General features: G+C 32.4%; 1 protein-coding gene across 4 annotated transcripts in view; it reads left to right on the top strand.

The window, feature by feature from the left end:
- LOC126878551 (uncharacterized) overlaps nucleotides 1-4951 on the top strand; it is a 172520-nt gene extending 167569 nt beyond the window's left edge. For all 4 annotated transcript variants that reach the window (XM_050641328.1, XM_050641329.1, XM_050641327.1 and 1 more), the window contains one exon: nucleotides 4731-4951. In XM_050641328.1, coding sequence (XP_050497285.1) covers nucleotides 4731-4801 — 71 coding nt within the window. In that variant the 3' untranslated portion in view covers nucleotides 4802-4951. The remainder of the gene's footprint in view (nucleotides 1-4730) is intronic.
- The last annotated feature ends 13792 nt before the right edge of the window (nucleotides 4952-18743 follow it).

Below are 18743 nucleotides of genomic sequence, written 5' to 3'. Positions count from 1 at the left end.
CAGAGAATCTCAGCTTTTTTACATCTGCATAAGTTCTTAGAGCAATTTTTACAGTTGCATGGTGGTACTAAGTCTGTTCTTGTAGGCAGTAAAACTAAAACTTTCTGGGGCTTCAGAGTCTAATTATCTATATGATATCCATATAAAGTGAATCTAGTTCTTTTGCAACATCATCAAGGCACTTCAATTGTGTGTATGCCGCCACAACATAAATGCTCGTCTTATATGCAATGATGATGCTGTAAAAGAACTCGATTCATTTTTATATGGATATCACATATTGGCTCACTTGCATGCGTAGAAGCCGAGTTATGATCGATAGAGCGTCGAAAAATACTTACATACTTGACTGTGAGCCGATTTTGCGCCTCATAACACGCCATTAAAATATCGATATCTTGACCAAAAATAAACTTACGAACATTTTAAAAAGCTCAAAATGTTCCTTTTGAGCTTTTATATCATAATTATTAATTTAAGTATAAATGTTTACAGCCCAAATTTACTTGAAACCCTTATAAACAAATTAATGTACAATTTTTTTAAGAAAATTATTACTTCCAACGGGTATAACTTTAAAACAAATGAAGGTAAAGTAATTTAACAAACTTTGTTTGGAAGCCTATTAATGAAGCTTTAAAATGAGACCTTCTAGGGCTCATTTGCATGCGTAGAAGCTGAGTTACGATCGATAAAGCTTCGAAAAATACTTATTTTGCAATTTGCAACTTGCATTGTGCACTAATTTTATAATATCTTGAGTTCTAACTGTTGGATTTAAGTTTAGTAAACCTTTTTTCTTCGTTTTTTATTAACGAACAAATTTTGTTTGAAACATTCTTTTTTATCTCTTCTAGTTTATGAGCCAGAGCCTTATAAACCATTAAATTGTTTATAACAATTTTTTCACCACTCGGATCGAAATCCACCCTCAAAATTCGTAATACGCAGCGAAAAATCCATAAGAAACCGTTGAGTTTGTCAATCAGAATTGAAAAGGACACGGTGCTCTGGCGCCTAGACTAAAATCATTTTCACTTTGCATAGCAGATTATTTTAAGTTGTTTTTCTCTCATTTAGTATCCTTTTTTAGTTCTTACTGTTTTATTATTTCGCCCATGATCAAGTTGAACAATGAAGTACTCAAGGAATCCCTTTGTTTTATCCTATTGCCAGCTTCAATTGGGTCAGTTAGTTCATCTTCTACTTGAAATTTTAATTGTGTTCTGGTAGATATTCACCCCTGTGATGTATCAAACACGTTATAAATAACGTGCACGTTATCCTCCATTTACGTTAAATTCTACAAATTGATGTGATGTATGACAAATAACGTTTCTCAAAAACGTTATCTGGTAACATAACAGGTTCATTTTAACGGGACCTATTTAACCTCTTGTTATAAAATAACGTGTAGTATAAAGAATAAATAAATATAAAAAATGGACAATTTAGTCCAGAATTTTGTCAGATTGTAAACGTCGGGTTATTAAAATAATTACTAGATGATGCTATTAGAAGGATTGTTAAAGTTATTTTTTAGAAATAGTGTATTATTTTTTGAGGTTATGTTATTTGTAAACAAAAACATTTTATTCATATAAATGAAGAAAATATACAGACTATAGAGACCAGTTTAGCCAGATTGGGTAAATCCATTTGTATGTTCGTTTTGTAGTTTATTTCAATCCTTGTTGAGCCATTTTATAACATAACACGACAAGCAAAAATTAAAAATAAAATGCACATTAGAAAGAACACCTCACGGACCGAGGACCGGGAATTTCAAATAACATCTTGGTCTTGGTTTTGGTGCCAGTGCCAGATGTGCGAGTGCGTGAACAAGATGCGTACTTTGCTGCACGCTGCATGTTTTTGTCTGTCTTCCTCTAACTTATTCAATTTCTGTATACTGTTATTCTTGTCGGGCAAGACGATACTTTTTACATTTTGAAAATAACATGCTGGATAACGTGCACGTTAAAAAGATGATACATCACATCTAATTTTTGGCAACACGTTATACAGGCTGTTATAATCAAAGGTTATGTTAACATAACGTGTACACGTTATTTATAACAAGTTTGTTACATCACAGGGCTGAATTTCGATCGTTTTAATTATTCCTAGAGGTACCTCTCTTGAGTAAAACAAATGGATGTTATGTTTAATGTGTGTACCTTTTTGCAGAGAGATATTAGGATCATAAAAACTATTGAAAACATCTACCAAAACAACAAAATGGAGGTAAGAATAGATGAACAACTTACAGAACCTATAGATATAGGCAGCGGAATAAAACAGGGAGACTCATTGAGTCCTGTGCTTTTCAATTTAATCATGGATGAAATCATCAAAAACGTTAATAAAGGAAGAAGATATAGAATGGAAAACAAAGAAGTAAAAATACTCTGCTACGCAGACGACGCAATATTGATAGTCCAAGATGAAGATAGTCTGCAAAGATTAGTCCACAGATTTAACATAACAGCAAAAGAATTCAATATGAAAATTTCATCTCAGACTAAAACAATAGTAATCAGTAAAGAACCAATCAGATGTAAAATAGAAATTGATGGTATCAGTGTTTGAACAAGTAATGAAAGTAAAATACCTTGGAATTACATTGTCAAGTTACGGAGACCTGGGAGACGGTCAAGTGAGAAATCAAGTACAAAAAGCTAATAGACTGGCAAGATGCCTTAATAACACTATATGGCGAAACCGACATATTGACACTGAGATGAAGTCAAGAGTTTATAAAGCCATTGTTAGGCCAATAATGACATATGCATCAGAAACAAGACCCGATACAGCCACAACACAAAGACTACTAGAAACGGCAGAGATGAGAAGAATGAGAAGAATTACTGGAAATACGCTGAGATATTGAAAGAGGAGTGAAGACATTAGAAGACAATGTAACGTACAGTGTATAAACGAATGGACACTAAATAGAAAAAAATAATGGAATAACCACACAACCAGAATGGGGGAGACACGTGTGGTCAAAATAGCAAGAGATAAATCACCAATCGGTAGAACAAGTATCGGCAGACGCGCAAAAGATGGAATGACAACCTTCCATAGAGGTATCAATCCGCCAATGAACAAGCAGAATTGCTTATAAAGAGGAAGAAGAAGAAGGTATTAGGATGCTTGATCTTCATTCTTGTTATTCTGTTTGGTTCTTGTTTGAAGAGTAGAATTGGGTGTCCCCGAAAATAGTGCGTTCCTTAACACTAGAAAGTCTGGCTTAGCATACCTACCGAGAAAGCGGGAAGGGATCATTTTGGCCCCACGCTCTTTAATCAATTAATACTCAGTTTAAAGAAATTAAATCTACTCTAGACGGTAGAATCTGATTTTATTTTTTACTTTCATTGTTTAACACATTCGCTGCCTATCAAAAACATTCGGAGCACCATACAGTTTGCAGTTTTTGATATTTGCTACACATTGCCTTGTTACAGCCGTGGCAATGATTGCAAGTATGATCTCCTTTACAAAATATTTTCAACTGATATTTTTTTCGTTTTTGGATAGTAACAGTGATAGTAGTTGGTAGACCTGGTGTTGCTAGGCGTAGTTCCAGATTTCGGGAGACGAGGTATGGGAATCCCATAATTCTTCACACAGCCGAAGAATAAACTTACGAAGACTGAGTCTAGTTCCAGATATTTCTTTATGAATAATCCATGCATTTATTGCTTTCGATTCAAGAGTATTATAAAACACGTACATAGGCCATCGTCTTGAAGTTACTTTTGCAATATACAGACGCATCATTTGGTCCTCTACACCAACAATTGTATCTTTATTACGTAGATGATCAGTACCAGTATAAGGGCACCCATTTACAATAAACATACATAAATATAATTTTACCCATTCGACAGGAATTTGAAAGAAATGATCTTCGAATTTCCCAGAAAACAATAATAACGTACACAGGGCCAATTTGGCCCCTTTAGACTTCTATGGTAGATTTGTTAAAAAACCATTTAATAACATTAGTAAACAATATTTTTTTGTGCTAAATAAGACTTTGTATCAAAATATTAAAAGTCATAAAATATGAAAATATTATTGCCTCAAATAAAAAAAAACTACAATAACTTAAAATCGCAACAGGGGCCGAATTGGCCCCTCCAATTTTCTAGTGTTAAAATTATAGGTAGAAGGCACCATGCAGAGCAAAAAAAGTCTTATAACATTTTTTTCTAAATTTAACCGTTTGGCCAGAAAACCAAAATACATTTTGGTATGCAAATTGAAATCTGACAACTATGTATACAAAAATCTAAAATTATACAATCACAATTCAAAAATAGTTGCAGCATTAGCCTTAAGTATTTACATTAAACCCTGTCGTCATCCTAAACAAACAAACAAATTCTTGTTTTGTTTGATTTTCAAACATGGGGTGGTATAATTATTTTGCAGGTGTATCTGTCTGACCTACATTTATGGTGTCAATAACCCAAGTAACAAACAGTTCTTGTACAGTGATGTCAGATTGGTTAATTTTATAAAAATAAAAGTTCGCTTATATGGAGAGCAACGTAATTTTTTTTTGGAAGCAGTTAACTTTTCGGGATAACGGGTTAACGCACTATTTTCGGGACACCCTGTATAATATCCTGCTAATCACAGCACATAATATATTATGTTACTAAATAAAATGTTACCTTTACTATTTTCATCTAAATTCGTTAATTTTTTTACAGAAATGAAGAGGCTAGTCAAGAAAAATGAACAGGATGCATGGGACGGCAATCTTCGATCGTCTATGAATTGAAACAGTACCTTCTTTTATTAAAAAATGTGCCTTTACTCTATATAGTTATTAATTATGTTAAAATAGTCAGTTGTACTGCATTTTAAAATATATATTTATTTTGTACCATGTATCTCTTGTCTTTAATAAAATAGTATTTTTATCGAATAATAGGGTTGATTGTATCATTTTACTAATTTTAGAAGGTAGATATGCATATTATATAAACACGTTCTTGATATAAACCACTCCACAAGTCCTAAAACTAAAAGTTAGTCCCATATGACAATATTTTATTATCCATGATCCAGCTAGACCATAATACTGAATGGACTACACGATACATTAATATCTTCTTCGGGTATCATCATAGCTATTCGAACTTTAGAGACGGCTGTTTTGAAAAGTTTATTAATTTGATGTACTTCTATATCATTCTCTCAGGTTGGGCAGCCATGATCTTCTACGTCTCCCTATGAATATTTTACCTTTGGATCTCTGCCTGCATAATGAGTTGGAGTAAGTTGTATCTCTCTCTACGTGTAATATCTCCGAGATATTCCAATTTTCTTGTCTTGATTGTATTTAAGACTTCCATTTCTTTCAACGTGGAATAAAGTAAACACTTCTGTTGTATGTAGGCATATGAATTTATTAAAATTCTTAAAATTTATCCATAAGGGAGTGGAAGTACAAAACGTTTTCGGTCAAACTGACCATCATCAGTGTAAACCTGGAAATAAGTGAACCACTAAGATTAAAAAGCAAAAGGGTGAAATTTTGACAGTTGAAAACATAAGAAAGTGTGGTTACTTACGTCCAGTGTACAAGTAATTGTAATTAGCCACTTCGATAGGTGTAAAAACCTCTAAATTACATTATTGTTACATTCTATATTAAAAAGTAGTCGACATAAAGTCGATGTCTTAAGATGTTAAAGATCACATGTGAATGTATTTCATCCTTGCTCGAAAATTGCACAAGGTACTTGTGTTCTAGTGAGAGGTTAACGACCAACTGAATATTAGACAGTTTCGTGCCAGAAATGTATGACAAGATAAGATGTCAAAGAAAGTTAGGTGGATTTTTCATCTGTCATCCGAAAAATTTTTAACAAAGAGAATTAGAATTTAATTTTAAATTGGTATATTGAAATAAGCATATTTCAATATACTAATAATTAGTATATTATTTAAGAAATACTAATAATTAGTATATTTTTTAATTTTAAAAATTATTTAAAATTAAATTCTCACTAGAACACAAGTACCTTGTGCAATTTTCTAGCAAGGATGAAATACATTCACATGTGATCTTTAAAATCTTAAGACATCGACTTTATGTCGACTACTTTTTAATATAGAATGTAACAATAATGTAATTTAGAGGTTTTTACACCTATTGAAGTGGCTAGTTACAATTACTTGTACACTGGACGTAAGTAACCACACTTTCTTATTTTTTCAACTGTCAAAATTTCACCTTTTTGCTTTTTAATCTTAGTGGTTCACTTATTTCCAGGTTTACACTGATGATGATCAGTTTAAACGAAAACGTTTTGTACTTCCACTCCCTTGTGGATAAATTTTAAGAATTTTAATAAATTCATATGCCTACATACAACAGAAGTGTTTACTTCATTCCACGTTGTTATATTGAAGGTATATAGCCAACTACAGGGTTTACCCTCTTTTTAAGTTTCCATTTCTTTATTCGTCTTTCTCAGGACCTCTTTGTTTTTAACATGTTCTATCCATGATATTTTCAGAATACTTCTATACACTCACAACTCGAATCATTCCAGTTGTTTCATTGATGTCACATTGAAGGTCGAAGCTTCCATTCCATAAATCGACGTCGAGAAAACGTAGCACCTAGCCAGCCTATCTCTTAGCTTTAACTTCAAATCTCTTGTGCAGAGCACTCTTCTCATTTTGTTCAAATAAGCTGTAACCTTTTCTATTCTAATTTTAATTTCCTGGAAGTAATCATGTGGAGTTGATCATTGTTCCAAGATATGCAAGTTAAGAAACCAGAACTGCTAAATCACCAATAATAAAAGGACAGCGTAAGCAAGCTTCACCTCGACCACACCTCGGCGTCACCGAGCTTATAAATAAACTTTTTGCATTGTATAGCGTCACTCTTATTTTGCATTTAACTGTAGTAAGTAGTCCCTTGTCAATAAAGTTCTTTTTAAAAACGTTGTTCTTGGACTTAGAAACTTCACTGGCGCAGTCAGTAGGATTTTTCGGGAATTACGTCGCAAAATTACGTTACAAAAATCGAACGATTTCGCGAGTAGTTTTTCGTTTTAACGATTTACCGGAAAACCGAACTTTTTGTGAAAGTGTCCAAGATCAGCTTTAGACAAGGTATCACCAAGACCTGGGGAGAGAACAAGAATCGTCGAACCCTAGAGGCAGTAGATTTTAAGCAGTAGTTCAACGAGACCTGGGAGAAGAACAAAATCGTCGAATCCTATAGGCAGAAATGTTGAAATTCTACATTTTAATGTAAGTGTTTCCGATTTTTTCCATTTTTATTATTCCATTTTATATTTTCCTATGCATATTTGAGAATACTTATAGTCAGAGAGCTAACGACAGTAAATGATTTTTTTTAAGATTTTATGATTTTACAAAGATTTTTATTTTAAATAAGAAAAATATTATTATTACTATATTATATTATTATATTTTTGAAAATATTTGATTATATTGAAGTGAAACATATTTAATATTTTATTATAACCTGATATATTATTTGAATAAAAAGAATAAATATTTAATGAGTGAAACTGATAGTAAATTAGATTTAAGTAGCCTTGTAGCAGAATTAAATTCAATTTTAGAACCAAATAGTAATAAAGATAACGAAATGGCTCAAACAAACTACCAACTGTTAAAATTATACTTAGATTCTATCCCAGCATATGATGGTAATCCACATACTTTAACCATATTTATTGAAAATTGTGAAAATTTAATAACTAATTTTGCTAGCCAAACAGATGGCACTTTGAATACATTTTTACTTCGAGCTATATTAGGTAAATTAAATGGAAGAGCTCAAATGTTAATAGGCTCTAGGACAGAATTAAATACATGGCAACTTGTAAAGGATGCCCTTAATCTTAGTTTTGGAGATCAGAGAGATCTCGATTGCCTTATCCAAGACCTGATAACGTTGAGGCCTTTCAAAAATGAAACCCCTTATAATTTTGGCATGCGATGCCAAGAAACACGTAGTTTAGTAGCACAAAAATTAAATACCCTTAATATTAAAGCACCAGAAAAATTAATTAGAATACAAAGTTACGATGACTTATGTTTAAAAACTTACATTAGAGGCTTACCCTTATCGTTACAAACAAATATTAGATTGAGAAACCCAGACAGTTTAGAGAAAGCTATGTGCTTCGTTATCGAAGAAGAGAATTTTCTATATTCGTTACAACGCGGAAATAATTTAAACTCACAAAATTCTTTTAGACCCTCATCGAGACATACTCCTATGAGAAACAATAATACTAATCAAACTTTTATTCCTAGAAATAATTTTCAACAAAATCGCCCTAATATGAGATTTCCACCTTACCAATATCAAAATGTCAGACCGCAATACCAAAATAATAATTTTAATCCTAACAATACCTTTAAACCACACCAAAATCATTTCCGAAATTTCAATAATAATTATAATTCTAACTTCAATCCAAGAAATTTCGATAATAATAATTCTAATTTTCGACCAAGATACTTCCATAATAATAATCCTAATTTTCAACAAAGATATGTTAATAATCGACCCCAAAATCAAAATCAATACCAGCCAGAACCGATGGATACAAATTCAAGAAATACTTCTTTAAGATCTAAACCACATTTTACTTCCACGCAATTATTTAATCAACAAATTAATAACGATCAAATACAATTCGAAAATCCCTTTGAAAATAATAATATTCCCACTGATTACGAACACCCGACTCAAAGTTCATTACCCTATTCATTACCGCCTTACGAGAACAATTATGAAACTCAATCCAGTCCTTATCAAACTCAAGACAACACATATGAAAGATCATATCACGATCCAACTCAAAATGTTGAAAACGTAAATTTTTGCATGACCCAAGAAAATTACAATCCGACATAATATACTTAAATACGACGATAGCAGATTTACCACATATTATTATACCAGAACTCAATGCCAGATTTTTATTAGATACAGGGTCTTCCAAAAGTTTAATATCCCCACACTTAGCGCATAAATATTATAAAAATTTTATTTCTTATGAAAATTTTAATATACAGACAGCTCACGGAATTTCTATGCACAATGAAATAATTAATATTCCAGCTTTTAACATTTTTAAAGTAAACCAATATAATAAGTTTTATGTTTTTAAATTTAGCGAAAATTTTGATGGTTTAATTGGTATAGATTTATTACAAAAATTAAAAGCTTCAATTAATGTCAACACGAGACAAATGAAAACGCCTTATGTAACAATACCCATAATTTTTGAACCCAGTAAAAAGAATATATTATATCCCAAAGCAACTTTTAATCATACAATAATTATTCCCCCTAGAACTAAGCAAATAGTCAAAATACCGGTAAAATTAAATGAAGGATTAGGTATACTAGAATATAAAAATTTCGGTAAAGGAATCGAAATGCCTAAAGCAGTAGTTAACGTAAAAAATAATTTTGCTATAACCACTATTACGAATATAAGCGAATATAATACAACGTTAAGTAATATTGAACCCTTAGATATAGAACCATTAGATATAGTAAATACTAATTTTATAAGAAAGATGGAAACTGACGAAGAAACGTCTATTAATGATGATAATATGTTAAAAAGGAATTTAAAAAATATAAGGATAAATCATTGCAACAAAGAAGAAAAAGAATTACTAAAAAAGCTTTGTTTCCAATACAGAGATATATTTTATTGTGAAGGCATACCTTTAAGTTTTACTAATAGTATTAAACATAAAATTAAAGTTACTGATGATTCTGCAATATATACAAAATCATATCGTTTCCCGGAAGTTCACCGAGAAGAAGTTAAATCCCAAATAAATAAGATGTTAGCAGAAGGTATAATAGAAGATAGCAATTCAGCGTTTTCGAGTCCCATTTGGGTGGTCCCGAAAAAACAAGATGCTACAGGAAAAAGAAAATGGCGTCTAGTAATAGATTACAGAAAGTTAAACGAGAGAACCGTAGATGATAAATACCCATTACCAAACATAACAGAAATTTTAGATAAATTAGGAAGAGCAAATTATTTTTCGACACTAGATCTTGCAAGTGGCTTCCACCAAATAGAAGTAGACCCACAAGATGTTGAAAAAACAGCCTTTAGTACCCCACAAGGTCACTTTCAATTTAAAAGAATGCCTTTTGTTTTGAAAAATGCACCCTCAACTTTTCAGAGAGTAATAGACAATGTTTTAAGAGGACTAACAGACGAAACATGTATAGTATATTTAGACGATATTTTAATTTATAGCACATCTTTACAAGAGCACCTTGAAAAATTAAAAATAGTTTTCGAAAGACTTAGAAAAAGTAATTTAAAGGTACAATTAGACAAGTCAGAATTTTTACAAAAAACAGTTATGTATTTAGGACATGTAATTACCCCTCAAGGCGTAAAACCAAACCCTGATAAAATCGCAGCTATAAAAAGATTTCCCATTCCAAAAACCCAAACTGAAATAAAAAGCTTTTTAGGATTACTAGGTTACTATAGACGATTTATAAAAGATTTTGCAAAAATTACTAAACCAATGACCAAATGTTTGAAAAAAGGTTCGAAAGTAAACCACGATAAAGATTTTATTGACTGTTTTGAAACTTGTAAACAAATATTAACAAATGACCCTATTTTACAATACCCAAATTTTAGCGAACCATTTATATTAACGACAGATGCTAGCAATTATGCAATTGGAGCCGTATTATCACAAGGAAATGTACCAAATGATCGACCCATCGCATACTCCTCAAGAACACTAAATAAATCAGAGACAAATTATTCAACTATAGAAAAGGAGCTATTAGCAATTGTATGGGCCTGTAAACATTTTAGACCATACCTTTACGGAAGAAAATTTTTCATTTACACGGATCACAAACCATTATCTTGGCTTTTTAGTCTAAGGGAGCCAAACTCAAAATTAATACGTTGGCGTCTAAAACTAGAAGAATTCGATTATAAAATTATTTATAAAAAAGGAAAACACAATACAAACGCAGACTGTCTATCTCGCATTACAATTAACGCATTAGAAGATGAATCAATAATAAATAATCCTGGAGACGTAGACGAAGATATTTTAAAGTACCTCCAAAATTTTGCAGAGAATCCATTAGACCAACAACCTTCAACAAGTAACAATAACGAATCGAGAAAAATTAACATTATTTCTGATATAAGAATACCTCCAGACAAAATAAATACACAAGACGAAAGCTCAGACGAATCTACACAACATACAACCGCAAACGAAACAACGAATCAAGGAATACCCATTTTAGACGAAATAATAAATAACAAAGTTCACCAAATCTTAGTATACCCTAACGTTTACCCAAAAACCGATATAACTCATGAAACTTATCAAAACCATAAAATAATTAAAGTAAAAATCCCTGAAACTGATAATGAAAAAGATATTTTTGAATTTCTTATGGCATACACAGACCTTAACACTACATTTTATTTGTACTTCAGTAAAGACAACCTGTATAATGATTTTAATAAATATTACCTAAAACATTTTTCTGAAAATGGTCCGAAACTAATTAAATGCACTAGATTAATTAATACAGTAGCAAACGAAGAGGAACAAATAATTTTATTAAAAAACTACCACGAAGGAAAAACTAACCATAGAGGAATTAACGAAACATTTGAAAAATTACGTCAAAATTATTACTGGAAAAATATGAAGACAACTATTACTAATTACATTAACGAATGTTCTATTTGCCAAAAAAATAAATATGGTAGACACACCCCTTATGTCCCACTAATGCTTACGGAAACCGCCAGCAAACCTTTTCAAATTATTCATATAGATATTTTTACATATGACGGTAACAAATATTTGACCCTCACAGACGCATTTACTAAATTTGCTCAAGCTTATTCTATTCCAGGTAAAAACGCAATTCACATTACGAAATCCTTAATAAAATACTTCACTTCTTTCGGCATTCCCCAATTAATAGTAGCAGACAAAGGTAGAGAATTTAATAATGAAGTAATAAAAGATTTATTAGCAATTCACAAAATCAAAGTTCATTTTACTACTCCTGGTCACCATGAATCAAATTCAATAGCTGAACGAATACACTCTACACTAATCGAACATTTAAGACTTCTAAAACAAACGTATCCTAACGAAGATGACCTAATGGACTATGCTCTTATAGCTTACAATAATTCTATTCATAGTTCCACAAAATTTACCCCATTTGAACTAACTTTCGGACATACAGATTCTAGAAACCCCAACGAACTATTTCTTTCCCAAAATTTCTATTCAGAATATATAAATAATCATAAAGACAAATTAAAACACGTTTACCAAAATGTACATGAAAATCTAACACAAAATAAAACTAAAGTAATTGATAAACGAAACGATCAAGGAGAAATAAATTCAGAATTTAAAATTGGACAAGTAGTTTATAAAGTTAATACCCAAAAACGTAACAAAAAACATCAACCATACTTAGGTCCCTACAAAATAACCAAAATTCTTGACAGAAACCGAGTAGAACTTGTACGACAAAGACTTAAATATAAAAAAGACATTAACCAGACAGAAATTATACATATTAAAGAACTAAAGAAACCTCCCGTTGCAGGTTCACCCTCTGGACAACAAACGTCGACGCAAGACGAGACACATCCAAATTCCATAACTTAAACGACAATCCCGGACTTTTACCCCTTCATTTAGGCACAGCCCGAATTCAGACAGATGTTTGGACTTTTATACATATCTATGACATTACAAACATTACTACAAATTTCCTTACTCTACAAAATCAATATGATTCCATGATAAATACCCTTTCAAATACTTCCCAAATTCTAAGCTTTAATAAAGAATTTCAAGACTCCTATCATTTAATCCAAATTTTAGAAAACAAAATTTATCTCGAATTAAGACAATTAAATCCCTTTTGGAATACCAGATCTAAAAGATCTCTATTTGATGGTGTAGGTTCCGCAATAAAATTTATAACCGGAAACCTAGACCAAAACGATGCAAAACGTTACGACGACGCTATATCAACTTTAACAAATAATCAGAATAATATTAAAACTATAGTTAAAAACCAAATCACCTTATTAAGATCTTCAATAAAGAATTTTGAAAATAATACAAAAATCTTAGCCCATAACCAGTTAATTTTAAGTTCACGAATAACAGAAGTTCAAAACTTAATTAAAGATATAAAGATAGAAAAAGTTGAGACATTTCATTATTTTGCACTAGAAAGACTTGTATCGCAATTTTACACTAGTTTCCAAATTATTTATGATCTTCTAGAAAAAATCGAAGTTGCTATCAGCTTTTCAAAACTAAATACATTTCATAATTCGATAGCCGACCCAGATGAACTATTTCTCGAAATTTTAAACGCTAGTAAATTCCTTAAAAATAACAAATTCCCTTTTGAATTATCTTTGCAAAATATTTTGTTGTTCGAAAAAATAATAAAGATAAAAAGTTATAGTAAAGCAAATAAAATAATTTTTGTACTTGAATTACCCATTGTTGAGATCAATGACTATGATTATTATCATCTTTATTCCTTTCCGACCCGATACCAAACTCATTTTAGAACAATTATTCCAAAATCCAAGTTCCTACTTTCCAATCGATACCAATATGCACTTGCCAACGTTCAATGTCAAAAATTGTTAGAAGAAGAATATTTATGCCACGATGTCCAGTCCATTGAAGTAACACCAACAGCCCCTTGCGAAGTTCAACTAATACAGTACTCAAAATTTGTAAATCAATGTCAATCAGTGCCAACAGAAATTAACAATATAAAAATCCAAAAACTTGAAAACAATAAGTGGATCGTAATAACTCTAAACAAAGTGATTAGTATTCAAAAATGCGACAAAAATTCGGACAATATTCCATTAAACGGTAGTTACTTAATCGAACTCAATAGTGCGTGCGAAATTTATATAGACAATTACGTTTTAAAATCATTTGAACTAAAAACTCCAAACTTTGTTAAAATGGAACTGCCAAATTTAGAAGTGTTACTAAAAACCCCGGTCAGTGATCTAAACTTTAAAACAATAAAAATAGACTCAATAAAATTAGACGAATTAAATAATGTTCAAAGTGCTTTAGCAGATCAAGAAAACAAAATAGACAATCTAGACACAGTTCCCATTCATTTTCAACATGTCAGTTTTTATACCATAATTTTATATGTCATAGCAATCATCTTCCTTGTCTACACCATTTGGCAAATATACAGAAAAAATACGAATCCAGAATCACCAAAGGAATCCACAGAACAAGAAAAGAAGGTACCAGAAAATTTTCCATTTCTTCGAACTATGCCACCCCATAGTTCTCATCTAGCCCCGGAGGAGTTAAGAAACCAGAACTGCTAAATCACCAATAATAAAAGGACAGCGTAAGCAAGCTTCACCTCGACCACACCTCGGCGTCACCGAGCTTATAAATAAACTTTTTGCATTGTATAGCGTCACTCTTATTTTGCATTTAACTGTAGTAAGTAGTCCCTTGTCAATAAAGTTCTTTTTAAAAACGTTGTTCTTGGACTTAGAAACTTCACTTGCATATTGGTCTATTCGTTCGACATTGGTCCCGTTTATGGGGAGATCTCGTTATTTCTTTGAGTTTTAGATATTCTCATAAATTTTGTCTTCTTGATGTTTATTTTTATATTCTGTATTCTTTGCTATACACCGCTTCACCGCTATTGTGTTCACCAGTTTCTGAAGATCTAATGTTGTTAATGGGAACTCCATTCACCTTTATTCCAGCTGTTTCACCCTCAAGAGGTGGGTTTTTAGGATCTCTTCTCAGTATGCATTAAAAAGAATTAGCGACAACACGCATCCCTGCACCACTTAATATATAAACCGCCAAATATAGTTTTTATGAACGAATAGGCCTTTATTATCGGAAACTTTAATAGTCACAGGCCACTTTGTGGGGCAGCTACCCTGAAGCTGTTTCTTGCCCCTTTAGGTCCTGCTTTAATAGTAGAAGGTGATTCACTCGATCAGTGCTCAAAAGACATGGTATGATGATACCTTTGGTATCGGACACTCAATATAGACCAATCATGTTGTTAATTAGGATCGCCCTACAACAAGAAAGTAAAATTCTAATGAAGATCTTCTTCAGGTGCCATCTCCGGTACGGAGGTTGGCAATCATCATAGCTATTTTAATTTTAGAGGCAGTAGCTCTAAATAGTTGTTTTGAGCTGCATCCAAACCATTCTCTCGGGTTCTTCAGCCATGAAATTCGTCTTCTGAGGATGCTTCTTCTGCCATCTATCTTTCCTTGCATTATGAGTCGCAGGATGCCATACTTCTCGCCCCGCATCACATGTCCGAGATTCTGTATCTTTCTTTCTTTAATTGTAAGTTCAACTTCCTTCTCTTTACCTATTCTTCTCAGTACTTCATTGTTCGTAACTCTATCTACCCAGGAAACCCTCATAATTCTTCTATAGGTCCACATTTCAAAGGCTTTAAGTCGTCTCATTGTCTGTACATTTAAAGTCCATGATTCCACTCCATAGTATGGTACACTGTATACGTAACATTTTGATTGGCGTACTTTAAGAGCTAATGTTAAATCTTTGTTACATAGGACCTTTTTCATTTTCATAAACTTAGAACGGGCTTTTTCGATTCTGACTTTGATTTCTGCAGTGTAGTCATTATTTTCTGTTATAAGTGTTCCTAGGTAAGTGTACTTTTTTACTCTTTCGATCTGCTGGCCCTCTACTATCAAGATTTCGTTAGTATTATGGTTGTTTTTACTAATTTTTATAAACTTCGTCTTTTTGATATTGAGAGAGTCCGTACTCCCGACTACACCTTACTATTTTACTCATGAGTGTAAACTATCGGCTATTATTACTATATCATCTGCATATTTGATGTTGTTAACTAAGACTCCATTTACTCTTATGCCGACTGTTTCATCTTCCAGAGTTTCTCGCATTACCTCTTCAGAATAAGCGTTAAATAATAGAGGTGATAGTATGCAGCCTTGCCTGACTCCTCTCTTTATTTCCCTTTCTTCAGATGTTTCTTTTTCAATTCTTACTATTGCTCGCTGATTGTAATAGAGGTCTGTTATTAGTCATGAATATCTTTCATCTAGGTTTTTAGTTTTTAGAATTTCCATGAGTGGATCATGTTTTACTTTATCAAACGCTTTTTTGTAGTCTATAAAACAGACGTAAAGAGGACGTTTAACATCCAAACATCTTTGTCAGCACGTAGAAGGAGAATAATGCCTCTCTGGTACCCATACCATTGCGGAACCCATATTGGGTGTAACTAATATCGAGCTCCAGTTTAGAGTGTATTCTGGCGTGGATAATTTTCAGCAGAATTTTCGAGGTATGTGACATTAAGCTTATGGTTCGATAGTCGCTGCATTCTTTGGCATTCACTTTGTTTTTCAAACACACAAATGCTGATGTCAACATTTCTCTAGGGATGATTCCCGTAATTTAGATAGCGTTGACCAGTTCTACTATTATGTCCAGGTTTTTCTCGTTGACCAACTTTATCAGCTCGCTAGGTAATTCATCTGGACCAGCAGATTTATTGGTTTTCATAGAGTCTATTGCCTGACTAACCTCTGATTTGCTTATCTCTGGGCCTACATCGCCGGTTTGCTATCTACGGATGTACTAGCTTCTCTCTGGTCATAAAATAGTTCCTCGATGTACTCTTTCCGTCGTCGTAGTTTTCGTTCTGTCTGCATTATAATATTTCCATTTTTGTCGAGCAATATATTTGAGGTTCTTGTATTTCCTATTCCGGCTAGTTCTTTGACTTTTTTATGTAGGTTGAAGTTGTCATATCTGTTTTGCAGTTCTTCTATTTCTTTACATTTTTCAGAGAAGTAGGTTTCTTTAGCCTCCCTAATTTTTCTTCTTATTTGGTTTTGAAGCTGTTTATAGCGGGTCTTATTGATGGTTTTTTTTCATCTTTCATTCATCAACTATAGAATTTCCTCCGTCATCCATTATTTTTTTCTACGTTTGGTTGTTGTAAGTACTTTCTTACTTCGCTCTAATGTAGAGGTTTTGAAGAATTGCCACTGCTGTTCTACGTTGCAATTATTTCTAATGAAGATACAATTTATAAAAGGCAGATTCGGAGAAATTCCAGATCCTACTGGATAAAGATTAAGGTTGTTACATAACCAAGGTAAATTTTGTTTACCTTTTTGTTTTGTTTTTTTTTTTTTGTTTTATATGTAAAATTGTAAAATAGAGTTAAAGAAAATCCATTCTGGAAGATGTAGGAGAAAAAGCATCAAAGGTTTTACACGAGAGCTGAAACATGAGTTAAGGAAATACATAACGATATTCGAATTCAATATCGTCTTCGAGAAAGCTGGCTAAAGACAGTTGAGAATTTAGATATGGGCAGAAGTAGCCACAAAACATTGAGACTTCTAGTCTCAGTGAGAGGTTTAACACTAGAAGCACCAGCATTTCTGCATACCTAGAAGCACCGCAGCGGTCAAAATGACGGGTATTAGAATTTTCTATTGCCATCCGTTTTTTAATTCTTTTTTACTTGACAAAAACCTATATTGAGTTAATAACTAATAATAAAAGACATATTTAATTAATTTAAATATATATTTAATTTATTTAAGCACAATTTATGCAGTAGCAAAATTTTTAAATTTTGCTACACACAAGACAAGACCCACACAATTTTTATTTACATAATATGTATATGACAAATTTCACACGTTTTTCACTTTCACCTACTACGTCTTCTCTGTTGTTTTTTGTGGTGTTGAATCGTGGACCTTGAACAAAGATATCTGCAGAAAATTGGAAGCATTCCAAATGTGGCTATATCGGAAAATACTTAAAATCACGTGGACTGACCGAGTCACAAATGAGGAGGTCCTCAGAAGAATGTAGAAGAACCGAGAGGTACTGACCACCAGCAAATCTCGAAAGCTACAATACTTCGGACACATTATGCGAAATGAATCCAGATATACCCTTCTAGAAGCCATCCTGCAAGCAAAAATATTTGGAAAACGGGGCCCAGGAAGAAGAACATCCTGCGTATAAGGTAAAAATTGCCATGATGGTCGCCAACATTTGTCACGGACAGGCACATCAAAAAGAAGAATATGCTCAAAAATATTACATACCAACCTAAGTGAATACATAAACAGAAGCTAGTGAAGCTACTAATATAATATAGTTGCTAACCTGTTGTACTAGCGCTATTGTAAAGTAACTCCCATGCTATGGTGTCGATGGAGGAATCCTCTAAACTGCTTCCGCGAATTCCTCTTACCCAGTTGGTAATAATTCCTGGAGAGGTATTGGAGTCTGCATTCGAAGTTGAAGCAGAAGTACTGAGCATCTCCTCAATCTCGACTTCATCTTCATTATTGGATACATGTTCATCACATAACTCTACTTCAGATTCATTATCTGACAAATTCTGTAACCACTCCAGTAGTTATTTCTCAGTGAAATATCGACGAGACATCATAACAGCAGAAAAGAGAAAGATCACAATGAAAAATCAAAATACATATTGAGCACGCACTTGCAAAGAGTATACATACTCAAATTTCCTAATAACAAATATTTTCGATGCATTTTATACATAAAATAAGTAAAAA

Source organism: Diabrotica virgifera, chromosome 10 (assembly GCF_917563875.1).
Source record: "Diabrotica virgifera virgifera chromosome 10, PGI_DIABVI_V3a".
In the NCBI taxonomy this organism is placed as follows: Eukaryota; Metazoa; Arthropoda; class Insecta; order Coleoptera; family Chrysomelidae; genus Diabrotica; species Diabrotica virgifera.
This window is presented reverse-complemented; position numbering and strand designations above follow the sequence as displayed.